A 26568-nucleotide genomic window follows, 5' to 3' on the forward strand; every position below is an offset into this window, starting at 1 on the left:
AGAAAGGGAAAGAAGGAAAGGGGCAGAGCGAGAAGGAACGTAGACGATAACAGCCTTTGCTCTTTCTAAACTCGACTACTTGTTGCACCTTCTGTTTCGGTCACACGAAGCATCACGGACTTTTGCAAACGCCGACCCTGCATTGTTCCTGCCATCTGCAGCGCTGCAGATCCCAAAAGGTCTCCCCGCGTCTTCGAGACCTGACACTTGGCACATATCATCTGCGGAACAGCAACATGTCCATTGGGATCCTACAATAACAAAAGCCTTTCATCCGACTCAAGACATTGCGACCATGTGGATATTACCTCTGGTCGGATACCTGGGCCTTGCCCTTGGCTTTTCCTTCTTGACACTTGCAATCGCATCTGGACTTTACTACCTCTCGGAACTGGTCGAGGAGCATACCGTCCTGGCCAAAAAGCTATTGACACGCCTGATATACCTGGTCGTCGCCATTCAAGTGTTATTGGCCCTGTTCGACAAGTTTCCGCTCGGTCTCTCCGCTCTTGCAATTGGCAGCCATGGTGTCTATCACCAAAACTTGCGACGCTTTCCTATTGTCAAGCTCACCGACCCCATCTTCTTGCTGTCGTGTGGTACGTGTGCATCATCTCTCCCTTCGCTTGCTCTGGCTAACGCGACCCGCCAACAGCACTTGTCTTGCTAAACCATTGGCTTTGGTTCCGCCACTTCTCCGCCCCACCTTCATCACCTCCAAGACACTACAACTACTACGCTCCCAACGAATCTGTTCCAAGCTTCAGTGAAGTTGCTGCCTTTTTCGGACTTCAGGTCTGGCTTGTGCCTTTCGCCCTATTCGTCTCGTTGTCTGCCGGCGAGAATGTTCTGCCGAGTATGGGCAGTGAATATGCCACTGGCGCTGGCAGCAGTTTCATTTCTGCTGGAAAGGAACCCGACAACGCCGCGACTGCCTACGCCTCTGCACCCGGTGCTCGTAGATCAAGATCCGGAACCAATGCTGGCATGGCCAAAGCCGCTGTGATGGGCGTTCGTGAATGGATTGGCGAAACAGGAGAGCTCATGGGCTTCTGGAGAGGCGAGCGAACAAGGCCTTTCTAAGAAATGCATCAAGCAGGGTTTGAAAAAGTCAAGATTAGTTTCAGGGGTACGAATTCATGAATCAAAATAAGAATTGTTTGAGAGGTATACACGCTATACAACACACCCGCCCTGGCCTCGCGACCACTATTTTGTCCATAGGTAATGCATTTACTGCTTCTCCATGGCGCCAAGAATGGCTCTTGTGAACTCCTGGGTGGTCGAGTTACCGCCCATGTCACGGGTGCGGGTCTTGCTGTGTGGCTGTCAGTTTTGCAGTCGATACAAGTGAAGTGAACATAGACATACCCCTCAGCGATGACATCGTAAACGGCCTTGGAGATTCTGTTGGCGTGGTCGTCAAGACCAATGTGTCTCAGGAGCATGCTTCCAGAAAGGATGAGAGCAGTAGGGTTGGCTTGGTCCTTGCCCTTGATGTCGAGACCAACGTGTCTGCAGCCAGGCTCGAAGACGGCGACGTCACGGCCCATGTTGCATCCGGGAACAATACCGGGACCACCCACGAGACCAGCACCAATGTTGGAGAGAATACCTCCGTACAGGTTGGGCATAACCATAACGTCGAACTGCTGAGGTCTAGAGACGCACTGCATGGAGGCGTTGTCGACAATCATGTCGTTGGTCTCGATGGTAGGGTACTCCTCGCCGACCTTCTTGATGGTGTTGCGGAACAAACCGTCGGCCAGCTTCATGATGTTGGCCTTGTGGATGCAGGTGACCTTCTTGCGGTTGTTGGCGAGGGCGAAAGCAAAGGCGAACTTGGCGATGCGCTCCGACTTTGCGCGGGTGATGATCTTGAGCGACTCAACGACGCCCTCGACCGACTGGTGCTCGAGACCAGAGTACTCTCCCTCGGTGTTCTCACGGATGATGCAGAAGTCGACGTTCTTGTGGCGGGTCTCGTAGCCGGGGATGTTCTTGATCAGGACAATCGAGGCGTAGATGTCGAGCTCCTGACGAAGAGCGACGTTGAAAGACTGGTGACCGGAACGCTCGACGGGGGTGTGGAGGATACCCTTGAGACCGAGCTTGTTGCGCTTGAGCGAGGCGATGGACTCTCTGAACAGCTCCTCGGAGTGCTTGTCGCCAGTCTCGATACCGGTGACATCGACCTGCTCCCACTCGACGGGGACGTTGTCGGCCTTGAAGATCTGCTTGACTGACTCGGAGACTTCGGCACCGATACCATCACCGGGGATCAGGGTGACGGTGTACTTGCCGCCGAACTTGGTGGGTCTGAAGATGTCCTGACCGACAGTGGTGGCCATGGCTGTGGGTATAGTTCAGTAATTGTTTCATCGATGGCCATTGGGGTCCTAGTACTGACAGCGCGAAGCGACCGAGGGGCCGGCAAGGCATCTGGATGCAGGCTTTGCGCCGCGAAGGAGAGTCTGGGGGGCAGGGTCAGAGTCTGTGTGCCCAGGAGACAGATTTGGTGGAAGCGGCGTACCTTGGAGAGCATGGCGACTGGTGCGGAGCGGAGAGGGATAGGGTGTGAGGATAGAGAGCGACCGTGGCAGTGAGGTTGGCAATAATACAGAGCGTCGAAATCACAACTCGAATCCACCAAGGCGGAGGCAGGTCTTGCTTGGCACCCGGTCGGTGCCCGCTCCACACGGGAAAGAGCTTTGCGCTCCCGACTCCTTCCTTGTCCACTACCGATCCTTCTACCGAGAACATCCATGTTTCCATCTACCAACAACCGTGGATTACAATTCTGCGAGCAGTCTTAAGAGACGCCGCAATCGGATGGTGATAACGTGGTAACTCAAGATGATTTATCACGATTGAAAGATTTCGTCGAACCCCTATCAACATACACCTGTTCGAACTCGGCTCTTGACCAGCAATCATGTCAAGACTCCCGAAACCATTGCAGCGTACTCGAGAAGCTTCCTTCGGATTCAAAATGACGATGCTCATCTTACAAGAGACGAAGGCGTTGATGAGACATCTCACTTTCACATCTTATTGAGCACCCAAACTGGTAACTCTGCCTATTGACACCTGGATTCGACACTCTTCCGAAGCCACGTTCTCGCCATGCACTGGTCTCCATTCACTGCCTACAAAGCGATTTGAAATAAGCATGTCAAGCTTTTGATGATTCTTCTCAGCCCTTGATCGATGACAAGCATCTGCTCGGTATGGGATGAATGTTCTTTGGCTCGAGTCCCACACCTTGTTTCCATAATTCGATCTTATCCCGAGGTATTCGTATCGTCTACTTGCTCATATCGATTTGTTAAGATGTTTCCTTTGATGACCTTATTGTCAATCGTATTGCCACGAGGCGCAATAAACCAATGGGGAATTTATCCTGCCATTCGAGAGGCCAAGGTGTTGTATTTTCTTTATTGCATCTTATTGATACACACTTCTGTCTCCCAACACCTTCAATAAGTATATATAACACTTCTCTACCCTTCTCATGTCACCACCACCAACCAACAAGTCACTCATTTCCGACTCTCCCTCCCATCACAAACAACTCAAAAAACAATCATGAAGGTCACCGCTATCGCATTGGCCACCATGGCCGCCGTCGCCACCGCCGCGCCTACCGCAGAGCCCGCTGCTGCTCCCGAACCCGCGTTCTCCTCGTGGGGCAAGAAGTACAAGCCCGGTATGTGGAACGGTTGGGGTGACGCACCTGGCCAGGTCTACCGCCGTGAGGCCGATCCAGCATTCAGCTCCTGGGGCAAGAAGTACAAGCCCGGCATGTGGAACGGCTGGGGCGATGCTCCTGGTCAAGTCTACCGTCGTGAGGCAGAAGCTGATCCTGCTTTCTCTTCGTGGGGTAAGAAGTACCACCCTGGTATCTGGAACGGATGGGGTGATGCTCCCGGACAGGTCTACCGCCGTGAGGCCGAGGCCGACCCTGCTTTCTCATCTTGGGGAAAGAAGTACCACCCTGGTATCTGGAACGGCTGGGGTGACGCTCCTGGTCAAGTCTACCGCCGCGAGGCAGAGGCTGACCCTGCCTTCTCTTCGTGGGGCAAAAAATACCACCCTGGTATCTGGAACGGATGGGGTGATGCTCCCGGACAGGTCTACCGCCGTGAGGCCGAGGCCGACCCTGCTTTCTCCTCCTGGGGTAAGAAGTACCACCCTGGCATCTGGAACGGCTGGGGTGACGCCCCTGGCCAGGTCTACCGCCGCGAGCCCGAGGCCACTACCACCGAGGCCGTCGTTGAGCCCACCGAGACCGAGACTGCTGAAGTCAAGGCCTAAATTCGCCAACGAGAAGTTCACACTCATCAATCCCTGGCTTCCGCATCTTCTGATGACAGCCAACCGTTGACCGTTTGAATATCACTTGCTGCTTAGCACACCACAACAACGCGATTCGGAGCCTCATTTCTTACACTTACAGGCCTCGGATATACTATTGCTACTCTACTCCTTCTATTGCCAGTCAGCTCGAATGTTCTTCGGATCACAGAGGCCTGGCTTTTACTGCACATCATCTTTTCTGCACTTGCAAACATTCTTGTATTCAACCTTTTTGTTTCAGTCACTCATCCGCGCTCTATACCATTCTTCGTTCTTGCGCACTTATGTTGACTTCTTCTTGTGGTACAAATCAGAACTTTAAACCATGTTTCTGGTCGCTTGTGACATTCTTCGGTAAATCCCATTGTGCCATGTTCATCATGTTTCTCTTGACCTTGATCTATAGACTTTATGTCAAGACAAGTCGGCCAAGACTAGTCAGTCGTTGTGTGAATATTCAATAAAGGGTATCTATATGACGAATGCAAGAGTCCACCGTCCCAATGAAACATCAAGTCTCTGTAGCTTCAGCACTCGAGTGCTCCTGCTCCTGCTTCTCTTCTTCGACCTCGACCTCAACCTCGACCTCGGCCTTCTCACCCTCAGCTTTCTCGGCCTCAGCGTCAGTCCCGGGCTCTGGAGTCGCTTCAGGTGTAGGCTCAGACCTCTCATACCACTCCTTATCCACCGCCTTTACCAAAACAACTTTCGCTCTGTCGGCCATGGCGTAATAATCGGGATTATCTTTTGGCGTAAACATGGCGACGTGAGCAGCGATTTCCGAATTCGCCTTTTCGTTGATGCATTTGACCCAGGTTCCTTTAGACTTCAGCTTCTTATCCACAACATTATTGGTAGTCTTTCGCTTTTTAAGCGGTGATTCACCTCGTTGTTCTTTCGCCTCCTTCGGCACTACACAAAAGGTTCTTTCCTCTCCCAAAATCTGCTCCGAATAGTACGTTTTGCCCAGCTTTTGTTGGTCCAGACAGGTGTAGAAATCGGCAAAGGCGATTTTGTGGGAGGAGCTGAGTTGGGCTACGCTTTCCACTCGTTTTGTTAGATCGGCGCCGCGGGCTAGGCAGCCGACGAATTCGAGGTGGCCGCCTGCCCATGCCCAGCCTTTGGAGATGTGGTCGCGGTTTTGCCATACTGCGCCACCTGCTGCCGCTAGAGCTGCTGCACCACCGGCAAACATTGCGTACTTGCCCCATTTGCCCCAAGCACCGGCTTCAGGGGCTGGAAGAGCGCCTGCGGGAACTCTAGTAGGAGGAGCCGGTGTTTTGGAGGAGTTGCCGAGACCGAAAAATTGGGAAGCTTGGTTGTAGGCGCTGTAGGCGGCTGAGGCGTTGTTGTAGTGGGTTTCTGCGCCGTGGGCTACGACGCCGGGGTGAATCCCTAGGTAGGGAGTATCGAAAGCTAGGACAGCCTGGATGTAAGGGAATAAGAACTCTGGAGCCTGAGTTGGGTCGGTGTCCTGAGATGGAATTGGCGGCTTCTCTTGAGGAGGTGCGGATGAGGATCTAGTAGCCTGAGACTCGGGGACTTCCAGACTGACAGTGCTGTTGTTCTTAGATGTAGGGTTTGATGTTGTCTTGTTGCCAACTCCCGAGTCGTCTTGGGTTGACGAGAAAGTTCGGCTTGAAGGTACTGGTTGATCGCGAGCGATACTGAGTAATGTCTCTGCAGCTACGATACCACCCATTGAATGACCAACAAGCACAACTCTGACCGAAGGATCGACAGTAGGGGATGGAGTATTGTTTGCGACCTCCAGATCGATGCATTTGTCGAGTAACCATCCGTGGAACTTGGTCACGCATTCGTATAGATCGCCTTGAGTCTCGAATTTTGGGTATACGATGGACAATACGTTGATCTTTGGCAGGGCATTTTGCACGAGAGTTCTGAAGTGATCGGGAAAGCCTACCATGTTTGTTGAGTTATATGTTCATGACTAGTAGCGGGGGTGATTGTTTACTGTACCATCGAAAGTGTGGTCTCCTCCTTTGAAGCCGTGGATAAAGACCAGTAGCAAACTTTTGGTAGGCATGTTTGCTCTCTACTGTCTATACAGAGATTCAAAAGGTGGATAGAATGGTTGTCACCGAAAGGGGATTGAGAGGAGAGGACGAAATGTTGGTCTGGAGCAGGTCGCACGCGGACTCGAAGACCGGGTGACGGGTGACGGGTGACGGGTGAAAGCGCGTCATCGAGACCGAGATGGATCATGGAATTTCTGGCCCTCCAAATTTCTACCACCATCTCATTCCAATTGCCAACTATACCAGCACATCTCTCACGAAGTACACGATCACACAAACAAGCAATACAACATGTCGCACCCTCAAGAACCCACGCGACAGCCCACAGTGGACGAGACGGAGCGCTACAAGGTCACTCTCCACCGCGCCGCCATTGCAGCTCTCGTCGTCTGCCCAGCCCTCGCTGCCCTACCACCGCGCAAACTAGACTTCTACACAATCTCCCTGATCGGCATGACTGGCTACTCAGCAAACTACCTATACCGCGAATCACAAGGCCAAAGCATTTGGAAAGTTATTGGCGGCAGCAAGGCTGAGGAAATGCGACCCAAGGGCGACACATCACTACCCACCGACAAGGCTCGCGAATTTCAGCGTCAATTGAAGCTGCAAAGAGAGGCAAGAGCTGCTGGCGACAACTCAGGTGTTCAGGCCGCTCAGGAAAACAAGCAAAATATCCTCGAGCAGGTATACTACGGAAACGAGAAGCCCGAGGGCTGGAGAGCACGCAGAGCAGAGGAGGACCAGAAGGCTCTTGCTGAGGGTAAAGGTCTGAGCGATATCATCATGGACCAGATCTGGGACGTCTGGACTTGGGGCAAGCACAAGGAGCAACAAGTCGAGGCTGAAGTCAAGTCTGAGATTGGGAAGAAGTAGACTGTTTTGCCGCAGCTCTGGAGTTTGGACATATTGAAGGACTATCTTGTACGACTAGCATACTACTCAGAGGTCACGAGACTGTATTATATGCGAGATTCATGCGTTCGATCTGCAACCTTTTGGCCTGGGGGAAAATTGAATCAAAAAGAGACGCTACCTTGGGCTTGATGAGAATACAATTGATCAGATACATCTAATTGTTGGTTTGAGAGGACCAAGTTTCATCAGCTAAACTCGGTCTTGAGCCATGTGTTCCCAACCAGCGAGATGTTCTCAACATAGAAGCCCTAAGAACTCTGAATCGTACCTGCTGTTCCCATTAGCGCTAAACATTCTTGCTAATCACGATGAATGGTGACTGCTCAAAATGTTCATCAACTTCCAACGCAACCATCAGATCATGAAACTCTATCATCACAGAAAATGACTGAACACCAACTATTGCAGCCTCCACAGCAGATAAGCCGCTCTATCGGATCGATAGCGGCCGAACGCCATCAGTTGCATCGCACAGCATGTTTCAACTGTCGTTCGTCGAGACAAAAATGTGATCGCAAAAGTCCATGGTAGTATTGATATCTCTAGTAAAACCACGTCTTCTAATCTTCTTACAGTATGCGATGCACTTCGCAGCAACGAATATGCGAATATCCTTCGGTCTCGAACAGAGGCCGAAAACAAGGGAGTGTCAAGTAAGTCAAGTTCGTGTATAAATACTCATCACTTTGACTTACGCAATCAGTAAACCGGATACGGTTGAGAAACTTCTGCAGCGTATCAATGAGAGTCCTGTAGGGGATCAAGTCATTGCAGCCATTTTAGCCTCTTCCCGAGCCTCGCAACCTCCTCAGCTTTCTCCGGACACACCCACCGCACGAATATCAGAAGATGATTCCACAGAGACTGGAGCAGCGTCTGGGACATATACCGCTATTGATTTGAATGGCCAACAAGCCGAATTCAATCAGGCGAATACTGATTCTCGAAGCTCTCTGGTATCACCCTTACATATTCTCGCCGACGCAGTAGAAACCGAGAGGCTTGCATCTCTTCAGATTCGAGATCCAAGCCCGGCGATTATGTCATCTAATGAGCCTTCGTCGAGCACCACTGGTGGTGGATGGCTCTCTTCAGACTCCACAGCACGATTGATCAAATACTTTAGTACGTTAACAGCTTCAGACCACCATCCAATACTAATTTGATGTCTTTTCAGAGCCAAATGTATCTTTCCAGAAAGACTGGCAGGTGCTGGCATCACAGTCCTCGAGCTCTGTTCTGAGGGTCAGCTCCTTGACCTGTGACCCACTTTCTTCTCGCCTTATCGACGATGCAGATGCAGAGAGATACTTTGAGTTGTAAGCTCGGTCACTACCGTTGTTATACTGAAAGTACACGGCTGACAACATTCGCTAGATTCTTCAGGATAAGAAACCCTCTAGTGTGTCTGTTGGATCCTATCCTCCATACACCGGATAATGTTCGACCGATGTCTTTCACTTTGTTCTCTGCTATCTGCGCACTGGGTTGTGCAATATCCGATCAGCCCAGAGACCGATTATTGTATCCTGCTCTCTTCGCATTGGCAGAGAGTAACATTAAATGGTCGATAGCAGCATCAGTAAAATCGGTAGAGACCATTCAGGCTATCTTCACCATGGAGTATTGGTCACCTGCGTACGAGAAGCAAAAAGATGATCCGTATTGGTTACACCTAAGTCATGTAAGAGACCCGAATTTCTACAATATAGCACGCTGACATGAGCCAAAGGCTATTTTGCTAGCCAGAGAGCTGGGACTCAACAGAGCAAAGCCAATAGATGATCTAGTCGAATCGTACACCTCTGCTACGGCGAGCTCAGATTTCAAGGAAAGATTTCGAAGGAACTTTGAGCGGACCTGGCTTGCTGCCTTCTTTGCAGAAAAGAGCTTCGGCATCGTCACTGGACGTGTCATGAACGTTGGTAGAACGGAAGTCTCAGAAACCATCTCTGAGTGGTGGCAGAAACCTTTAGCATGTCCCTTCGATCGTATCATCAGTGGAGTTGTGGAGATGCGTGTTCTTCTTGTGAGTTAGAACGAACCAGCGCTAATTGTTTGTCTAGACCTCGAAGCTAATGTACCCTGTCGCAGATGCAATACCTTGAGGAAAGAGAGAATATGAACAAAACCAGAGACTCGATAGCGAACTGGCAATCGCGAGGTTTCGAAGCTCTCGAGGCTCTTCGTGCAAAACGATGCCTATCTAACAATGCGTCAGATATATCACCGTCTGCAGAGTACTTGCCCATACTCGCCTCCTTTGTGGACCACAGTATCCTGGTGTTCAACGCCAACGCCCTGAGAGATCTTGTCGGTATTAACGCTGTGGAGACTATGGCCAACCCATGTAGGATCTTCCGACAGACGGTAGAAGTTGCCTGCAGGTCTTTGGACCTGGTGCTTTCTGACCCAGTCTTGCTAAGGCACATGTATGGCACCCACAATAACCAGTTCATCATGATATGCCATGCTTGCAGCGAGATTCTGTTTGTGAGTACCCTAACCAGCTCATTTGCGGGAGAGATTATTTAAGCTAATTGATACTCAAGGCTACCACCCGCGGATGCCTACCACCCGATGTCATCGAGACTGCAGCCGCCAAAGTACGTGCTGTGGCCATGCATATGGAATCTATCACACGAGTGCTCCCAGAATCATCTGCAGCATCTCTGTACACAACTCTGTCCAAGATCTTCTCTCAGCAGCTAGAAAAGTACATCCACACGGCTCAAGCCAGTTCTGTGAGCCAGGAACTTATACCAACGGATTGGTGGAATGGACTCGGTGGGGATCTACTCGTTGACATGGGTGACCTCTTCCCAGAACAATTGTTCCCAGAATGGAATAGTGTTGGAGCTGCTTGCGATCCAATGCTATGAGAAATAATTAGACATGCAAGAAATGCATTAGGATACACAAAATCCAACAATCTTTTGTGAAGATTATTGAAAGTTATGAACATAATCAATCGGGGTCTTTTCCGATGCCTCTTTCGGTTATTGTTTCCGAGAGCAGCTCTCACATCCTTCGCAAAGCAACCCCCGCCTTCTCCACCTCTCTACATAGGTACGCAACCCTTGGAAGCTCTTTCCACCACAGATAAGGCAGTAATATGGGTATTGTATTGCGTGCTAGATCCATAGGAACAATTAGAGAAGTCGCTTCCGGGTCAATGGACAAGAGTAGGTAAAGAGCGTCTCATCCGCTGCTTCCTTTCCTCCTCTCCCTTCCTCAATTCATCCCCAAAACAAAATACAGAGGACAACCCCATCTTTCAACCTCAATTGTCGATCATGTCTTTCAAGCTCCACCCCCTCATCGACAATGGATTGAAGAAAGGCTCCGAGTCCTTCTCCGGCGGCACCCTCTCCTGCCACTGCCCTTCCGAAAAGGTCACCGTCTCGCTCTCCTCAAACGTCCTCCACAACCACGCCTGCGGCTGCTCCAAATGCTGGAAACCCTCTTCGGCGATCTTCTCCATCGTCGGCGTAATCCCCACCTCCAACCTCTCCATCACCGCCAACGCCTCCAAACTCCACATCGTCGATGCTTCCGCACCCATCCAACGTCACGCGTGCAAATCCTGCGGCGTCCACATGTTTGGAAGAATTGAAATCGAGCATGCGTTTAAAGGATTGGATTTCGTGCATGTGGAGTTGAGTGGAGAGGAGGGCTGGCAGGAGCCCCAATTCGCGGCGTTCGTTAGCAGTGTGGTTGAGCAGGGGCTTGTGGCGCCTGAGGATATGGAGGGAGTGAGGGGGCAGTTGAAGGGCGTAGGGTTGGAGACTTATGATGCGTTGAGTCCTGGTTTGATGGATGCGATTGCCACTTTTGTGGCGAAGAAGAATGGTACTTTGAGGACTTCGAAGCTTTGAAATTAAGTGAGGTTGAGACGTTCTATGTTGAAAGTGCAGACAATTGGGTCTGTAGGATGTATTTTGGAAGAAGACAAATAAATTTTGGTCGATGAGCAATACATAAGCTATCAACCAGTCTTCCATTTGAGTAACCAAATTCACACTGAGACGTTACGATAGGAGCTGAGATCAAGCATGTGGAATTTGCTTCTCTACGTACGCAGCTATCGCAAGCACCAAATGCTCTCAAGAATCTAGACATCGGAAGGCACAATGTCATTGAATATCTGGAAAGGGTCCAGTGAGAGAGCAAATGATTCAAGCTCTCAACAGCCCCGCTCTAGATTCTCAATCACACCGTGAATGTTGATAAATAGTACCACACTCCGCAAGGAAAGCCAGAGTCAGCATATGCTCAACATCAACCTCACTCAAAGTCCTCACCAACACCAAACATCACACCAACAACTGGAAGGAAAAATCATTTCTCATACTCTACATAATCCAGATTACATTTTATCCTCATGACCCATCAAAAAAAGCCCCAGAAAACGAAAACAAAAGAGAAAAAGTTGAAACAAGGGCTATCAATTTACTACTTCTACTCCCAACATCTTTGCATGAGGACCATAAATATCAAAATCTGGAAATTCCAAGCACTGGGCAATTTCTAGAGGGTGCGGCTGGAGCTGCAGACGACATCGGGTGCACATGAGCTGACGTAGCCGGTTGTGAAGACAGTGGTTGTCAGGGTCTTGAGGGCAGGGCAAGTCGAGGGGCGTACGGTGATTGTTACTAGAACATACGTTAGTGTGGTTTCGGATTTGGTTGTGGAAGGAAACTTACTAGGACCAGTGTAGAATGTCGAGGTCGACGTTGATGTTGATATCGGAGATGATGCGGTGCCAGAGCGACCATCAGTGGTGCCACTTGGTGTTAAAGTTGGAGCGACACCAGATGCTGCCGTGGAAGAGGCATAAGAAGTACCGCCGGAAGTAGCGATTGAGGATGCTGCACTGGATGCATACGAAGACGCTGCCGAGGAAGCTGCGCTCGAGGCGAATGAAGAAGCAGCGCTTGACGCCACCGAGGATGCCGCGGAAGAAGCTGCAGATGATGCTCCACTGGATACTGCAGTGGAGAACGCGGTAGAACCACCAGTAGAGAAAGCAGTTGATCCTCCAGTCGAGAATGCCGTCGAGAAGCCCGTAGAAAATGCGGAGGAGAAATCACTCGAGAACGCGGAGGAATAAGCAGATGAGAACGCAGAAGAGAAAGCAGACGAGTAAGCAGAGGAGAATGCAGTCGAGAATGCGGTCGAGAATCCTGAAGAGTATGCCGTCGACGAGGCCGTGGAGAACGGAGTACCAGACCAAGATGTGTACCAAGAAGTTGAGAATTCGGTAAAGACGGTCGAGACGGTGACACTAATCGGAACAAGCGAGGTAGATACCACAGTCGAGCTAGCCGGACAACTCAAGACACCGGGAGAGCACGATGTGATGGTCGTGATATCGGTGCTGTAGATCGTTGAAGTGACAACACCCACAGCGCTGGAGCTTACAGTAGATGCAGTGCCTGAGCGACCACCACTGGAACTACTCAACGAAGTCGAGGAACTTGTTGTCGAAGTAGAAGTTGCGATCGGTGTACCGACGATAGGGGAGCTGATACTCACAATGCTCGTTCCAATGGAGATGAGCGAAGTGGAAACTATCGTCGAGCTTGCCGGGCAGTTCGGTGTTCCAGGAGAGCAGGAAGTGATAGTCGTCAGACTAGTGCTGTAAATTGTACTCGTTACAGGTACCTGCACAGACGATGATGATGATGATGATGAAGATGATGAAGCTGCAGTACTAGTGCTGGAGACAACAGTGACACCGATGGGAACCAACGAGATTGACACGACCGTTGAGCTCGCAGGACAACTTTGCACTCCTGAAGAGCATGAAGTCACCGTCGTGATATCAGTGCTGTATCTGGTGATTGTCAAAGGTCCACCAGGGCTCGTAAGTCTTGTTGCTCGGTATCCAACAGTGCCGGCAGGGAACGGAGTGGTCGATGATAAATCGTTCGCGTTGGAAAGCCCGCAGGTCCTGGCATTTGGTCCACTCTCAATATAAGTAACACCCAAGCAATTGGCCGTACTGCTACAGATGTTGACACATACGTTCAAATTGCGGACAGAAGTGACTGTCGAGATACTAGCGGTGGTGTAACCGCTGGTGCAATCAACACTGTAGTTGTTTGACGGGGTCTGCGAGTCGGAGAAATATCCACCACAATAGCTTCTGTAATCTACCGTTGCTGTTGGAGCAGCACTAGAGACTGTGACGCTGACAGGGACGAGTGAAGTCGATACAACCGTCGAGCTGGCCGGACAACTTTGGACTCCTGGCGCACACGAAGTCACTGTCGTAATGTCTGTGCTGTAGATAGTCGAGGTGACAGGGCCACTGACCACATCACGGGCTGGAGCACGCTGTGCATAGAGGACACCAGGCGAGTAACCTGTGCCAGAAACTTGGGCAAACATTTGACAGTTATTCGTATTGAGATCGTAAGCGATGGCTCGACAGTAGCTCAAGTCGTCGCACTGCAATTGACATGATTGGAAGGCCGCTTGCTGTGTGGTGGTCTGGCGTTTCTTCAAGCCAATATCAGCTTCGTCTTCCGAGTACATTGTCATCATCATGTCATCGAACATGAGAAGCTCAGCATCACGTTTCGAGTTGCCACCAGTGCTGGGAACAATCACAGTACCACCTGTGACTGCAGTGTCACACTTGTGCACGTATGCTTTGCCGTCTGCATCGGTACAGAGTTGATCGTCGATTGCAGGGCATGTAGGTTGTGTGCAAGAAGGAGGTGCAGCCTCTTTGGTAAGGTATGTGGCAGTGGCGGAGCTCGAGGCGCTGGGATTGTAAGTGCTGTAAGGTGAAGGCGTGATAGGAATACGAGTATCAGATCGGGTCGTGCTGCTTTGTCTGGCACTTGATCCAATCGAAGAAGATCCCGGCGAGGTAGAACTTGACGCGCTGGCGGATGAGCTTGAGGCTGAAGATGGCCGAGAAGACGTAGAAGAAGATGCCGCAGCGATCGAAGAGGAACCGCCAACGATCGAACTCGCGGCAGCAGATCCAGTAGTACTGAGCATTGTCGTGCTAATCGAACTGAACCCAGGTGATACACCCTCTCTAATGGCAGCAACATTTCCAACATCTCCCACAGTGAATTGGGGGTTTGCGAAATTAAGCTTCAGGAAACAGCGTTTCTGGGCGTTGAAGCTCCAGGCAACACAACCTTGACGAGCATCGCAGAGGGCAAAGCAAGCGTTGAAATCTGGCTGGGCTCCAGCGGAAGTGCCACCAGAGTTAGTATCGTTTCCGCAGCCTAGACGGTACACGGCTCCGTAACTATCAACGACACGTTGCTGGTCGTTGGCAGGGCAAGAGTAGGTGGCCTGAGATACCGCGGGAGCCACACTGGAACTTGAACGACTCGAAACGCTGCTTGAACGGGACGATGACGAAGACGTCAGACTTGGAGCTGCTGATGCGGAGGATCTTGTGCTGCTACTTTGAGCAGCTGGTCCAGACGAGATCTCGCTTGAGGTCGACCTGCTGCTGGAGGGGCTCGAAGACGGAGAAGCGGCACGGACCAAGATACCAACGCTGAGGCTATCGCTAGCTCCACTGACGACCCGGTTCAGAGCTGACCTGAGATAGCAGGTGCCTTGTGTTCGGGTGTCGTCTGCAGAATAGCTGAAAGCCACACAGCCAGTGGTACTGTCACAAGCTTCCATACATCCCCTAATGCCTCTGCTGTTGGTTCCAACAGACGCAATTAGATTACCCTCTGAATCAGAATTACATCTGATTTGATAGAGAGCGTTGTTAGAGTCGGTGTAGTATGTCCCATCGGCAGCAGGACAAAGCGGTGTAGCTGTACTCGTCCAATAAGGTCCTGTGATGGTCGAGGAAGGAGCAAGACTGGAAGATGTGCTCGGCGAAGCTGTTATGGAGGCAAGCGTAGACGCAGTTGAAGGTGGCAGGGTGGCAGTAGCCTCGTACTGGGAACTGGACGATGCAGCCTCCTCAGGAGTGGCGACAAAGATGGCGGAGGAAGAGTTGGGGTCAGGAGTGGCACCAGTGATCCTGCTGAACAGGGTACATGTACCATTGTTAGCGAAGTAGTTTGTTCCCGCGCAGCCAGTCGTACGATCGCAATAAGCAAGACAAGCTCGAAGGGTGGGTGCGTAAGCACGCTTGGACAGAGCCGGTCTGGAAACCTCGTTGCCATCGTCATCGAGTACTACGCTCGAAGTGTCATATGTCTCGCCAACATAGGCGTAGCCACCAGTAACAGCGTAGACAGTGCCTGAATCACTAGCGCATTGATCAGTCGAGTTCACACTTGAACCGCCACAAGTCGGCAGAGGCTCGTTGGAGACTTCCAAAGTGGGTTGGGTCGTAGGTGCAACTTCGGTGGTAGTGACTGCCGAGCTCGAGATGGTGCTGGAGGCGGCAGCGCTGGATCGTGGGCTGGAAGAGATCACATTTGGCGAAGAAACAGACGAGGCAGCACCGACTGAGGTCATCACAGCTGAAGATGCTGCGGCTGACGAGGCTGGCGAGACAAGACTGGATGATAGACTGGACGACAGACTCGACGCAACGCTAGAGATAACGCTTGCACGCGAGCTACTAGCAGAAGACAGAGAACTCGTTGCTGCTGCCGAGGAAATGCTGGACGACAGACTGGAAACCGAGCTAGAAACAACACTTGCACGCGAGCTTCCAGAGGAGGATAGTGAGCTCAAGATGGCTGAAGAAGAAGAGACAGCGGTCGTGCCAGGGTTCACGACAGACGACACCGCTGATGAGACGCTGGAGGACAGACTAGATGCTGAACTAGAAACAACGCTCGCGACTGAGCTGCTGGAGGACGAGAGAGGGGAAGCTGCACGACTCGAGCTTGCTGACGTTGTAGTTGTAGTAGTCGTCGCAAACCCGGTAGCCTGCACTGCTCTAATAGCACCTACGCGACCATCTGTTGCAGGTTCGAAGGCTATGTTGGGGAAGTTGAGTTTCAAGTAACAGTTGCCTGAGTACGTAAAGCCATTGCAGCCAGGGGTAGCATCGCAGTACTGGAAGCAGTCATTGAAACTACTTGGATTGCCGGTCAAGGTCCCGCCACCAGTGGTATCCGAGCTGCATCCTATGGTGTATTCAGCACCGTAGTTATCAATTACACGTTGCCTGTCGTTAGCTGGACACGAGTAGCTTGCCTGTGAGACTAGGCCTGTGGCTGCGCTTGACGTTGAGCTGCCTGCGAGGCTACGGCTTACACTACTGCTTGTCGACACTGCAATTACAGACGGCACCGTTGAGCTGGAGGAAGAGCTGAACGTGGAACTACTCAACGGCACCACACTGGACGATGTACTGCTTTGTTGTAGCGCACTGGTCAAGGAGCTGCTTGAAGGTGCTGCGCCGGCTACTGAAGAGCTGCTGGATGCCGCTGCACCAGCTACCGAAGAGCTGGAGCTAGATCCAGGAGAGATCGTATCTCTGATGGCGGCCACATTGTTTGCATTTGATGCTACAGTGAATCGCACGTTGTTCACGTTAAGCTTCAAATAACAGAGACGTGTTCCAGTGGTGTACGAGAAAGAAACACATCCTGCCCTATTATCGCAGAGAGCGAAGCAGCCATTGAAGTCCGGTTGTGTTCCAGCATTAGAGCCACCACCAGTCGTGTCGTTTCCGCAGCCGATAGTGTATCCAAAGCCCAGGTTGTCGATGACATGTTGCTGGTCATTGGCAGGGCAAGAATAGCTGGCTTGGGAGATAGCCGCAGCAGACGCACTGGATGTTGAGCTACTCGAAACACTAGAGATTGGTACAACGCTTGACAACGATGATACAAGGCTCGAAGATGAGGATGATGAGCTGATGACAGATGACAGAGCCGAAGAAGCGCTCGAAGACAGGACCGAAGCAGAACTGGAAAATATGCTTGAAAGCGAGCTTGACGATGAAGAGCCGACGATCGACGATGAGACTGATACCAGACTCGAGGAAGCACTCAGAGATGAGCTTGAAATAGAGGAAAGGGCTGATGAGGCACTTGAAGATAAGCTCGAGGCAACACTTGATAGTGAACTTGCCGAAGACGAACCAACGACTGACGAGGAACTCAAGACCGGGCTCGACAAAGCACTCACGCTCGATGACGAGGAACTCAAGATAGATGACTGAGCCGAAGAGGCACTTGATGACAAACTCGAAGCAGAACTCGATAGGGAGCTTGCTGAAGAAGAGCCAAGTGTGGACGACGACAACAAACTCGAGACCAGACTTGACGAAGAACTTGAAAGAGACGAGGCACTCGATGACAGGCTTGATACAGAACTCGACAGCGAACTTGCGGAGGAAGAGCCAGCGGTGGACGAAGATGATGAGCTCGATGATAGAACTGACGAGGAACTTGACACCGAACTTGATGATAAACTCGAAGCCGTCGATGTGAGACTGAAGAATGACGACAAAGCCGATGAAGCACTCGAAGACAGACTGGAAAGACTGGAAAGTGAGCTTGAAGAAGCACTGGACAACGAACTTGCCACGGATGGAGCAATGCTGGACGAAGAAGAGCTCGAAGTCGAGGTGGTGACGGTTGTTGTAAAGCCGGCTGCTTGGACTTGCCTAATAGCAGCCATGCGACCATCTGTGGCCGATTGGAAGGCGATGTTGTTGAAATTGAGTTTCAAGTAACAATTTCCATTATAGGTGAAGCCATTACATCCCGCGGTCTGGTCGCAATAACCGAAACAATCGTTGAAGCTCCTGGCACTGCCAGTCAAGGTACCACCACCTGTACTATCGGAGTTGCAGCCTATCGTGTAGATAAAGCCATTGCTGTCAACCACTTGCTGTCTATCATTGGCAGGACAAGAATAACTTGCTTGGGACACGATACCAGTAGCCGCGCTGGTAGTCGAGCTGCCTGTGAGACTGCTGCCTGAACTCGAGACAACGGAAGGTACACCTGTATTCGATATTGTCGCACTGGAAGAAGTTGTTGTGGTAGTGGTCGTAGTTCGCGTGGTCGTAGCTCCAGTGACTGTTACAAGGTTGCCTCTGACAGGGTTCTGAGATGCCTGGATGTAATCACCACCGGAAGAAATGTAAGGTCCATTTACTCGCTTGATGTAGCATTGGTTTGCGTGGAACGTGAATGAGGTACAGTCGGGTCGTCCATCGCAGGTAGCAAAGCATTGTTGGAACGTTGATGGGCCAATAATTGTGTTCTGCACAGGTTGAATATCGTATCCGCACATGATGAAGTAGTAGAGACCATTGACACGATCGCCAACGTACGGGTCGTAGTAATATGTACCGTTACTGTTAGGACAGGTTGGCGGGTCTGTATATACCGGGTAACCATTGAGGGTTGAGCTAGGTCCTCCAGCCGCCACGGCTGACGCAGATGTTGCCACAGAACCGCTGCTAGACCCAGCAGTGACCAAGGAGCTGGCTGAAGTGATGATGGGAGAACTGGAGCTAGTGCTGGAGCTAGTAGTCGTGGTGGTGGTGGTTGTCTGCGTGACTGTAAAGGGACACGAGACCCTACTGCTTGCAGTCGATGTGTAGATTGGCGCCAGGTAGTCCTGAGTTGGGCCATTAGGGTTGGTCCATCTGTAGAAGAAGTTCAATGAAAACGCAGCTGAATCGATTGGTCCGCCGTTGGCACCCAAGGAGTATGTATGACTCCAACCTGCGAGACGGAAATGAGTGACCAGACCTGGGTATCCGCTTGCAGCACCAAACTCATATCTGGTGAGGTTTCCGCCGTTCGTCACGGTGGTAACGTTATCGCTTGTCAAATTGTTGCGTATGGCCCAGTCCTGTGTCCAGTGAGGAATAGCCGGCAGACAGTAACCTCTGCGGCCGCCACCAAAGTAGCCGATCGTTCCATCAGCGTCACCGTGGAATTCAATCATCGGAACGCGTCTTGAGGGACTACAGGTAGTGTGTACCAGGTCGTTTGTCAGGACCGTGTTCGGGAAACACACTGTGTTCGAGTCGCCTGTCGAAGTGTAGAAAGCTCCGGAATGAGGTGCAAACGCGTTGAACACTGAAGACATGACCGGGTCACAAGCAAGCACATTGACGAATCCACCACCGTTGCTTATACCAGCAGCGAAGACACGGCTTGTATCAACGCAGTACTGAGCCGAAATGTTGGTGACCAGAGCTCTTACAAAGCCAATATCGTCGACAGTCCTGTTGGTGGCGTAACTCGGATCTCCCTGCCAGGTGTTTTGTTGATCTTGATCTTTGATCGCGGTAGGATACACAGAGATACCGTATGGGTTGATTCTTTCAATAGATAGTCCACTGTTGCTCTCCATAGCAGACCCGCTGTCGCCTCTGCCGTGGAAAGCCATGATAAGCGGTGCTGCCTTATTCGGGTCGTAGGTTGAAGGAACGTGTACATTGTAAGTACGCACGTATCCATCGGCGCCTGTGGCAGAGAATTGAGTGCTTGCTCCGCCGGCTACGATCTGGGAGTTCAGTGGTTGGCCGCAGCCAGAGCTTCGGGCTAATCCATTCGTGACTGGGGCGGGATAGGCAGGAACCGGGTAGAATACAGTTGCACTGTTTGCATTTGAAGGTCGAACAATATTGCGGAATCCTCTCTTCAAGTAACAAGTTGTCCCAGTGTATGTGACGGTGTCGCAACGGTTCTGAGCATTGTCATTGCTGCAAAGGCTCATGCACTCGCCGAAGCTGGCGACATTGTTGATGGTACCGTATGAAGAAGGAGAAGCATCGGCGTTACAGTAGACAGTCCATTGACCACCGCAAGAGTCTGTGAAATTGGTCGTGCTTACACTGCCAGAACATAAACCATTAAGATTCTGTGCCAGAGATGAAGAAATTAACGAAAAAAAGAGCGTGGTCGCCCGCAAAGACACCATGTTGGCGACAGAATACGGATGAGAACGCGGTTACGAGAACGACGAAACGAAAGGTGGGAAGACAAAGTCATATCGACCGATAGTTGTTGACAGGGGAGCCTTGGAATGCAGAGGCTCGGTACCTGCATTCCTAGCGATATGAGATCGGGAGATACCACTGACTTACTTGAACAATCCCAGGGCTGGGTACCATACGGTCCGTTGCGCAAGCAAGGAATGTTGCGTTGCCGGTCCTGCGATCTAGAAGGTTGATCCAATCTGTGTTGACTTTCCCGTGATGGAACTACGCTCGTACGGCCTGACTTCTGTTTTCATCGAGTCGGCATTCTCGATGCCTCATCGCTTCTAGAGCATTGCTGGGTGGAAAGAGACGATCTTTGCTGAGGATGAACATCATCTCAATGCCAGGGAGAATCGTGCATAGAATCGCGTTGCGGAGTTGCCATAATGCTGAACCTTGATCAAGTGGAACCCTGAAGGTGGTCACCAAATGTTGATCTCTCGAGCTTGACAGTTTCACAGAAGACTTGAGGTGAATTGGGAGTGTCACTGGAGGATAGAAGTCAAAAGTTCGTTTCTCTCAACTTGACTTGACGCGCTCACGCGTTTTGTCCGGCCGGCCGATATCGGCAAAAGACGGATGTGCGCTACTTGGGAGACCCTGTCTGTGATATTCACTTAACTTCAATCTTCTCTTTCAACCTGTACACTTCAATTATGTGGAGATCAAGGAGTAGATTTACTCATCGATCTATGTCTTAAGTGAGCTGAGAGGGATCAAGTCTGTAAAGGCCGCGTGAAAGCTCACATATCTCTATCACTCAAAGCGATGAACTGGGTGCGTTTGCTCACTTCAAACCACGTCACTCTAGTCAAATTTGTCAGAAAGTCGCTAACATATCCCAAAGGTACAATTAACATGTTACTTGGCTGGGATCAAATATCTACTCACTGCAAACCCCAGTCGCACTCCTCGGCAATGCAAGCAAGCATACTCTTGAGAAGTGCTTGTTCGACCACAACAAGCAAAATACCCAGAATCATCTTTTCGCGCACGCACCGATCCAGGCCCATCAGTAAAAGCATGCTTCACACTCAAATCCATCCTGCCATGTCAGACTTGCTGAGCGCAAATGCCACCAAGCGCCTTGCATATGCCCACAATCGCTACGGTATCCAGAAGTGGGGCTTTGTTGTCTACAGATGTACTTACGACGATGACGAGGCCTGGGCACAGCTTATGGAGCATATCAAAACACGCACTATCGACTCCATCAAGAGTGACGGCATCGAAACGGGTATGATCGACCGTTTGGATCTTCCGGTCATCGAGGATCCTACCTTAGAAGCCGCAAGCAAGACCGAAGTTCGTTGCAGATTTAGGAAATGGGTTCTTGAAAACGCCCAACTCGAACGAGCATCCGACAGTGACGAAGATCTTCTCGACAGTTAGCCAGCCCGGCAACGACCACGGAAGACAGATCGAAGGAAGGCTATGTCAATCTCATCAGAGCTGACTCAGGCTGGTCTTGGGATGAATATGACCCAGCAACCTTCGACCGCGAAGCTGAAGGCTACGAAGAAGATGAAGACCCACTCGACGAGAACGAGGTGGAGGTAGAGGGCTGCAAGTTACACGACGTGGGATGGATGAAGATCTCACCAGATGGATTGATGCCGACCTTCTATGGTTATGCGATCGGAAGCAGTTACTGGGATGTCGCCTATGTTCGTCCCTCCGATGGCGTTGCGTTCGAGTGTGTGATCAATGGTAATGCTTCCCACAAAGTGCAACACGAGTTGGTGAATGGAGATGCAACATCTCTTGTTCATCGTATGCGCTCACAAGCAGATGTGTCATTGTTGGCTACATACTACAACTTCGCCTTCTCCGCCCTGCTCAAGTACAATTTCACCTCAACACCTTGAACTCCCACAAGCATACGCCTCAAAATCTTTCCACTCGGCGATTTCGGCACTGCAGGCACGAACACAACATTACCCGTCAACCACTTATACCGCACAGTCTTGCTCTCCATTAGCTTTTTGACTTCCTTAGCAAGGACCTGGAGCTCCGGAGTTATGGGACCATTGGGCGTGCATTGGTCCACCAAGTGTTTCGAAGAAGGGACGATATATGCTCTTGGTAGCTCTGTCGCCAGCCCAGCGTCGAAAAGACCGCACACAGCAGCGTCAGCAACGGATGGGCTACCGCACAGGATGTTTTCGAGTTCGGAAGGTGAGACTTGAAAGCCTTTGACTTTCATCACGTCCTTCAGACGATCGGTGATCCAGAGGTGCCCGTGGTCATCGATCTTGCCTACATCTCCAGTGTGGAACCAGCCTTCGCTGTCCAAGGCTTCGTCTGTCGCAGCCTTATTGTTGAGGTAGCAGGTCATGTTTGTTGGAGATCTGGTTCGTCGTGTATCAGTCTCGTGGTCCACAAATAGTAAGTCACTCAGACTAACCTGATCAAAATTTCACCTTCGAGTCCCTTTGCCACGACCTTAGTAGGGTCATCGACCGACACGATCTTTAGCTCGATACCAAAGCATGGTACGCCGGTGTTGCCGAGTTGTGGTTGGATGACTTCCCAAGTCTCACCCACCTGGTTACATACAGAACCTGCTTCCGATAGACCATAGCCCTGATTGAGATTGTCAGCGGAGGAAGCAAAGCTGCAACACAACTTGACTCACTAGCTTGATCAATATGCCTAGTCTTCGGTATACTTGCTCTACGATCTCTGATGGTAGAGGAGCACCTCCACTGACGGCACCTTGGATACTTGTCATATCATATGCATCCAACATGGGCGATTTGGCGAGCAACACAGCGACCGGAGGTGCCATGTGTAAGAAGGTGATGCGGAAGCGTTGCACGTGGCTGAGCATAAGCTTAGGATCGAACTTGGGCATCACAAAGATGGTGGCTCCAGATGCAACTGCAAGAAGCAAGACGTTGCAAAGTGCAAAGATGTGGTAGAAGGGAGCGAAGCCGAGCCAGCGTTGGTTCTCGTCAAACGCCTGATTGATATGCCAGAGTGAGTGCACGTTGCTGACGAGAGCTTGGTGAGACAATACTACGCCTTTTGACTTTCCAGATGTTCCAGATGACCAGAGGATAACTGCCGTCCGGTCTTTGTACTCATTAGGTTTGAACTGAACAGGGCTTTCCAGCGGCTGAGATGCCAGTAATGCCTTCCAATCTTGTGTGTGCTGATCCAGATTGGTACCCTTAGAGAACGCACATGGGAGACCATATTCATCATGTGCAGGGTCAACAACATAAACACGATGTGTGTTGATCAGGTTAGCCTTGACTTTTGGGCTTTCGCTCTCCATGATGGCTGCATTGAGGACCTGTAGACCTTCTGGAGTGGTCACGACGACCTGAGGTTCTGATGACTTCAAAATCCAAGCCAGCTCGCCTGAAGTCAAACCGGGGTTGGCCATAGTCACAGTCAAGCCTGAGGCAAGTACACCGAAAAGCAAAGGGGCGAAGGCCAGAGAGTTAGGGAGATGTAGCAGTACAACAGGGGAGATGATGGCAGTGTGACCAGTTGAGGACAGAGGTACAGCAGGAGCGGGCTGCAAGCCCAGGGCATGTAGTCCAGCCGCGATACGGAGTGAGTTAAGTCGTACTCTTTCCCAACTAATTTGAGCAGCTGTATGATGTTGGTAAAGGCAACAAGAAAGGTTTCGACGTGTACTCACATGAGAGAGGATCTACAAGCAGAGGCTTGTGTGGAGCTATGTGAGATATGGCATGATTACGACATTCAGCATCTGGAGCATATTGAGCGACAGGGCCATTCCTTCGCAGAGGATTTGAGAAGATGAAGTCGAAGATGTTGGCTGTGGGAAGAGTTGGAGGAGCGGCACCGGCATAGGACAATTCGAGATCAGACATGGTTGTAAAGGGCAAAGAAAGAAGCGGAGGATTGGTAATACAAAAGGCAAGAGCTAGCTATATGGCCTACCTGATATGTTGAGATGGCAGTCAAGAAGCATGACCTCGGGGAAGGAAGTAGATTAACCGGGGTAAACGTGTGGGTTAGCCGCTTACCGCCCTGGCCCAAAAGGGGAAGGCGCGAGGGTGCAGATCGGCAGGAACGCGAGACAGAAGGGGGAAATTATTGAGACCGAGACACTCGTACGAGTAATCTCAACTCAATTGAAGCCTTCTTGTCGAACATTTGAGAGCAAGATTCTTCCATATCACAACACACATCATGTCGGACAACAAGGTATACCGTGCGAGCACATTTGCTCCTGTCAACATCGCCGTAATCAAGTGAGTTCTGCCTCAACAAGGAAACCAGTCCAATGGCTAACACAATGCAGGTACTGGGGCAAGCGCGATGCCAAACTCAACCTTCCTACCAACAGCTCGCTGTCCGTAACGTTGTCGCAAGACGACCTTCGCACCCACACAACTGCCTCATGCAGCAGCCAATACTCCAAGGACTCCCTCACACTCAATGGCTCCGACCAGGACATCTCGGGCGCCCGCACACAGGCCTGTTTGGCCGAGCTCCGTACTCTGCGTCGTGAAGTCGAAGAGTCGGATTCGTCTGCCCCCAAGCTCTCTTCGCTGCCTCTCAAGATTGTCTCGCGCAACAACTTCCCCACTGCTGCCGGTCTGGCTTCGTCCGCCGCTGGCTTCGCTGCCTTTGTTCGCGCCATTGCCAACCTCTACGAGTTGAAGTCAACACCCACAGAATTGAGCCGTATCGCAAGACAAGGTTCTGGCTCAGCGTGCCGCAGTCTTTTCGGAGGTTACGTTGCATGGCAGATGGGCGAGAAGAAGGATGGAAGTGACAGTGTTGCTGTTGAGGTTGCCCCTGCAGAGCACTGGTCAGACATGCGTGCTGTCATTCTTGTTGCTTCCGCAGAGAAAAAGGACGTCAGCAGCACTTCTGGTATGCAGCAAACTGTTGCTACCTCGACCCTCTTCAACGAGCGTATCACCAACACCGTTCCCCGTCGCATGCAAGAGATGGAGAAGGCTGTTGCCGACAAGGACTTTGCTGCTTTCGCCAGTCTCACCATGAAGGACAGCAACTCTTTCCACGCCACCTGCCTCGACACCGAACCCCCGATCTTCTACATGAACGACACTTCCCGCGCCGCCATCCGTATGGTCGACATGATCAACTCCGAGGCGGGCAAGACAATCGCCGCATACACCTTCGACGCCGGCCCGAACGCTGTCGTCTACTACCAGGCTCACGATGAAGCCAAGGTCGCTGGTGTCTTTAAGTCCGTTCTGGGTGACAAGGAAGGCTGGGAGGGCGCTCGCGGCAAGTCTGTCGAGGCTGCCGGCACACCCAAGGATTCACAAGTCGCTGCAGACCGTCTGAAGGAGGGTGTCAGCAGAGTCATCCTTACCTCTGTTGGTCCCGGTCCCATCAAGACCGAGGAGTCCCTGATTGACGAGAACGGCAACACCATCTAAGAATCACGATTTCTTACCCTTCTACATCGTCATTTCATAGACATACTTTTTTATAATCACCATCCACCGCAAAAGTTGCTGGCCGGAAAGCGAAATGCAAGAGATACCATTTGTTTTCAACCTCAAGTACCTCTGAAAGACACACAATGGGGTTTTGTCCTCAGATCCCGCAAGCAAGCCTGTGTGTCAACTGTACCTCTCATCTAAGCACGCCATCTTATCCTACAACTTGGCCTTGCGCTCTACCGGCGGATCAATATTCGTCTTGTCATGCTCACACGTACTCGCAACCCTCCCATCCTTATCCTTAATAACCCCCCTCAACGCCGCCGCCTGCCTCCCCACATGCACGACTTCACACTCCACCGTCACCTCCTCGCCCACTTTAAGTCCTCTCACATATTTGACATCCAGTACCCTGCTCACCCCACCCAACATCCAAAATCCTGGTGTAGCGATGGCGGCGAGGGCTAGGGTGGTGCAATTATCGTAGATGAGAGAGTGTGCTGCACCGTGAAGGTTTCCGAGGGGATTTGCGTAGAAAGAGGGAGGTATGTAGGTGAAGGATATCAAGGCGGTTGTTGGGGATGGTGTGGTTACTGAGATTAGAGATAAAGGAGGTGTGGTAGAGGTGCCGTTATAGAGAGCAGAACTGAATCGCTATAATTGAGTTGTATCAGCAAAGTAAGAACACAGATTACAAGTGGTTGTGGAAGTTGCAGTTGAGGCACACTCGAGTAGTGTCGTGATATGAACTTGGTGGTGTGTGGTTAAAAGAAATCGTTTTGGGATCTGGAAAGTATGGGTCAACTTACATCTTCCCCTTCATGTCCACTTTTGTGTATCTCCATCATTCGTTCCACTTTTTCTCTTGGTGACAGGTTTTCCCAGCCATCATATCCCTTGTCCGCGAACATACTATCTGGCGTCTGCGGCATTG

The 26568-nt window shown here is 51.1% G+C and overlaps 13 protein-coding genes across 13 annotated transcripts; 8 read left to right on the forward strand and 5 right to left on the reverse strand.

Moving 5' to 3' along the window:
- Nucleotides 1–137: 137 nt before the first annotated feature.
- M438DRAFT_402329 (DUF396-domain-containing protein) lies at nucleotides 138–1083 on the forward strand (the record flags this gene model as incomplete). Its single annotated transcript, XM_029909588.1, has 2 exons — nucleotides 138–599; nucleotides 656–1083. Exons 1-2 carry the CDS (start codon nucleotides 296–298, stop codon nucleotides 1081–1083), a joined length of 732 nt encoding a protein of 243 aa, XP_029764629.1. The 5' UTR covers nucleotides 138–295.
- A 120-nt stretch (nucleotides 1084–1203) lies between these two features.
- M438DRAFT_310753 (isocitrate dehydrogenase subunit 1) lies at nucleotides 1204–2597 on the reverse strand. Its single transcript, XM_029902437.1, has 4 exons — nucleotides 2534–2597; nucleotides 2411–2474; nucleotides 1368–2353; nucleotides 1204–1314 (listed from the first exon to the last, which is right to left on the reverse strand). Exons 1-4 carry the CDS (start codon nucleotides 2543–2545, stop codon nucleotides 1234–1236), a joined length of 1143 nt encoding a protein of 380 aa, XP_029764630.1. The 5' UTR covers nucleotides 2546–2597; the 3' UTR covers nucleotides 1204–1233.
- Nucleotides 2598–3618: 1021 nt separating this feature from the next.
- M438DRAFT_351708 (uncharacterized protein) lies at nucleotides 3619–4317 on the forward strand (the record flags this gene model as incomplete). The annotated part of the gene is made up of 1 exon (XM_029906740.1): nucleotides 3619–4317. One exon carries the CDS (start codon nucleotides 3619–3621, stop codon nucleotides 4315–4317), a length of 699 nt encoding a protein of 232 aa, XP_029764631.1.
- Nucleotides 4318–4588: 271 nt separating this feature from the next.
- M438DRAFT_342039 (uncharacterized protein) lies at nucleotides 4589–6494 on the reverse strand. Its single transcript, XM_029904651.1, has 2 exons — nucleotides 6343–6494; nucleotides 4589–6282 (listed from the first exon to the last, which is right to left on the reverse strand). Exons 1-2 carry the CDS (start codon nucleotides 6407–6409, stop codon nucleotides 4871–4873), a joined length of 1479 nt encoding a protein of 492 aa, XP_029764632.1. The 5' UTR covers nucleotides 6410–6494; the 3' UTR covers nucleotides 4589–4870.
- Nucleotides 6495–6619: 125 nt separating this feature from the next.
- Nucleotides 6620–7606, forward strand: M438DRAFT_342040 (uncharacterized protein). Its single transcript, XM_029904652.1, has one exon. It carries the CDS (start codon nucleotides 6693–6695, stop codon nucleotides 7275–7277), a length of 585 nt encoding a protein of 194 aa, XP_029764633.1. The 5' UTR covers nucleotides 6620–6692; the 3' UTR covers nucleotides 7278–7606.
- Nucleotides 7607–7625: 19 nt separating this feature from the next.
- M438DRAFT_310767 (uncharacterized protein) lies at nucleotides 7626–10263 on the forward strand. The gene is made up of 8 exons (XM_029902438.1): nucleotides 7626–7846; nucleotides 7895–7972; nucleotides 8023–8444; nucleotides 8497–8638; nucleotides 8697–9003; nucleotides 9052–9348; nucleotides 9414–9812; nucleotides 9872–10263. Exons 1-8 carry the CDS (start codon nucleotides 7632–7634, stop codon nucleotides 10199–10201), a joined length of 2190 nt encoding a protein of 729 aa, XP_029764634.1. The 5' UTR covers nucleotides 7626–7631; the 3' UTR covers nucleotides 10202–10263.
- Nucleotides 10264–10429: 166 nt separating this feature from the next.
- On the forward strand, nucleotides 10430–11214 carry M438DRAFT_342042 (glutathione-dependent formaldehyde-activating enzyme). The gene has a single exon (XM_029904653.1). The coding sequence runs from the start codon at nucleotides 10616–10618 to the stop codon at nucleotides 11195–11197; it is 582 nt and encodes a 193-aa protein (XP_029764635.1). The 5' UTR covers nucleotides 10430–10615; the 3' UTR covers nucleotides 11198–11214.
- Nucleotides 11215–18944: 7730 nt separating this feature from the next.
- On the reverse strand, nucleotides 18945–19694 carry M438DRAFT_243485 (uncharacterized protein; the record flags this gene model as incomplete). The annotated part of the gene is made up of 1 exon (XM_029899568.1): nucleotides 18945–19694. A coding segment is annotated over one exon (750 nt), but the record flags the coding sequence as incomplete, so codon positions are not given.
- Nucleotides 19695–20886: 1192 nt separating this feature from the next.
- M438DRAFT_84467 (uncharacterized protein) lies at nucleotides 20887–21832 on the forward strand. Its single transcript, XM_029910352.1, has 2 exons — nucleotides 20887–21006; nucleotides 21077–21832. The coding sequence occupies exon 2, from the start codon at nucleotides 21088–21090 to the stop codon at nucleotides 21619–21621; it is 534 nt and encodes a 177-aa protein (XP_029764637.1). The 5' UTR covers nucleotides 20887–21006; nucleotides 21077–21087; the 3' UTR covers nucleotides 21622–21832.
- M438DRAFT_248858 (uncharacterized protein) lies at nucleotides 21642–21869 on the forward strand (the record flags this gene model as incomplete). Its single annotated transcript, XM_029899623.1, has 1 exon — nucleotides 21642–21869. A coding segment is annotated over one exon (228 nt), but the record flags the coding sequence as incomplete, so codon positions are not given.
- Nucleotides 21870–22005: 136 nt separating this feature from the next.
- Nucleotides 22006–24144, reverse strand: M438DRAFT_342045 (acetyl-CoA synthetase-like protein). The gene is made up of 4 exons (XM_029904654.1): nucleotides 23885–24144; nucleotides 22868–23835; nucleotides 22637–22815; nucleotides 22006–22580 (listed from the first exon to the last, which is right to left on the reverse strand). Exons 1-4 carry the CDS (start codon nucleotides 24078–24080, stop codon nucleotides 22043–22045), a joined length of 1881 nt encoding a protein of 626 aa, XP_029764639.1. The 5' UTR covers nucleotides 24081–24144; the 3' UTR covers nucleotides 22006–22042.
- A 258-nt stretch (nucleotides 24145–24402) lies between these two features.
- M438DRAFT_331363 (MVD1, mevalonate pyrophosphate decarboxylase) lies at nucleotides 24403–25628 on the forward strand (the record flags this gene model as incomplete). The annotated part of the gene is made up of 2 exons (XM_029903397.1): nucleotides 24403–24464; nucleotides 24515–25628. The coding sequence occupies 2 exons, from the start codon at nucleotides 24403–24405 to the stop codon at nucleotides 25626–25628; spliced, it is 1176 nt and encodes a 391-aa protein (XP_029764640.1).
- A 255-nt stretch (nucleotides 25629–25883) lies between these two features.
- On the reverse strand, nucleotides 25884–26192 carry M438DRAFT_240077 (uncharacterized protein; the record flags this gene model as incomplete). Its single annotated transcript, XM_029899519.1, has 1 exon — nucleotides 25884–26192. A coding segment is annotated over one exon (309 nt), but the record flags the coding sequence as incomplete, so codon positions are not given.
- Nucleotides 26193–26568: the final 376 nt, after the last annotated feature.

This window comes from Aureobasidium pullulans, assembly GCF_000721785.1.
Source record: "Aureobasidium pullulans EXF-150 unplaced genomic scaffold scaffold_2, whole genome shotgun sequence".
NCBI classification, from domain to species: domain Eukaryota; kingdom Fungi; phylum Ascomycota; class Dothideomycetes; order Dothideales; family Saccotheciaceae; genus Aureobasidium; species Aureobasidium pullulans.

What these genes read in the sequence shown, in the direction of transcription:
- M438DRAFT_310753 (XM_029902437.1), bottom strand. An exon ending in CCCCTCGGTCGCTTCGCGCT is followed by an intron (nt 2,354 to 2,410) that starts GTCAGTACTAGG and finishes CTATACCCACAG; the next exon opens with CCATGGCCACCACTGTCGGT. An exon ending in ATGTCATCGCTGAGGGGTAT is followed by an intron (nt 1,315 to 1,367) that starts GTCTATGTTCAC and finishes CCACACAGCAAG; the next exon opens with ACCCGCACCCGTGACATGGG.
- M438DRAFT_342039 (XM_029904651.1), bottom strand. Translation starts at nt 6,409, where the DNA reads ATGCCTACCAAAAGTTTGCTACTGGTCTTTATCCACGGCTTCAAAGGA. An exon ending in AGGAGACCACACTTTCGATG is followed by an intron (nt 6,283 to 6,342) that starts GTACAGTAAACA and finishes CAAACATGGTAG; the next exon opens with GCTTTCCCGATCACTTCAGA.
- M438DRAFT_342040 (XM_029904652.1), top strand. Translation starts at nt 6,693, where the DNA reads ATGTCGCACCCTCAAGAACCCACGCGACAGCCCACAGTGGACGAGACG.
- M438DRAFT_310767 (XM_029902438.1), top strand. Translation starts at nt 7,632, where the DNA reads ATGGTGACTGCTCAAAATGTTCATCAACTTCCAACGCAACCATCAGAT. An exon ending in ACGATTGATCAAATACTTTA is followed by an intron (nt 8,445 to 8,496) that starts GTACGTTAACAG and finishes ATGTCTTTTCAG; the next exon opens with AGCCAAATGTATCTTTCCAG. An exon ending in ATTGGTTACACCTAAGTCAT is followed by an intron (nt 9,004 to 9,051) that starts GTAAGAGACCCG and finishes CATGAGCCAAAG; the next exon opens with GCTATTTTGCTAGCCAGAGA.
- M438DRAFT_342042 (XM_029904653.1), top strand. Translation starts at nt 10,616, where the DNA reads ATGTCTTTCAAGCTCCACCCCCTCATCGACAATGGATTGAAGAAAGGC.
- M438DRAFT_84467 (XM_029910352.1), top strand. Translation starts at nt 21,088, where the DNA reads ATGTTACTTGGCTGGGATCAAATATCTACTCACTGCAAACCCCAGTCG.
- M438DRAFT_342045 (XM_029904654.1), bottom strand. Translation starts at nt 24,080, where the DNA reads ATGTCTGATCTCGAATTGTCCTATGCCGGTGCCGCTCCTCCAACTCTT. An exon ending in GCTTGTAGATCCTCTCTCAT is followed by an intron (nt 23,836 to 23,884) that starts GTGAGTACACGT and finishes AACATCATACAG; the next exon opens with CTGCTCAAATTAGTTGGGAA. An exon ending in GAAGGTGAAATTTTGATCAG is followed by an intron (nt 22,581 to 22,636) that starts GTTAGTCTGAGT and finishes ACGACGAACCAG; the next exon opens with ATCTCCAACAAACATGACCT.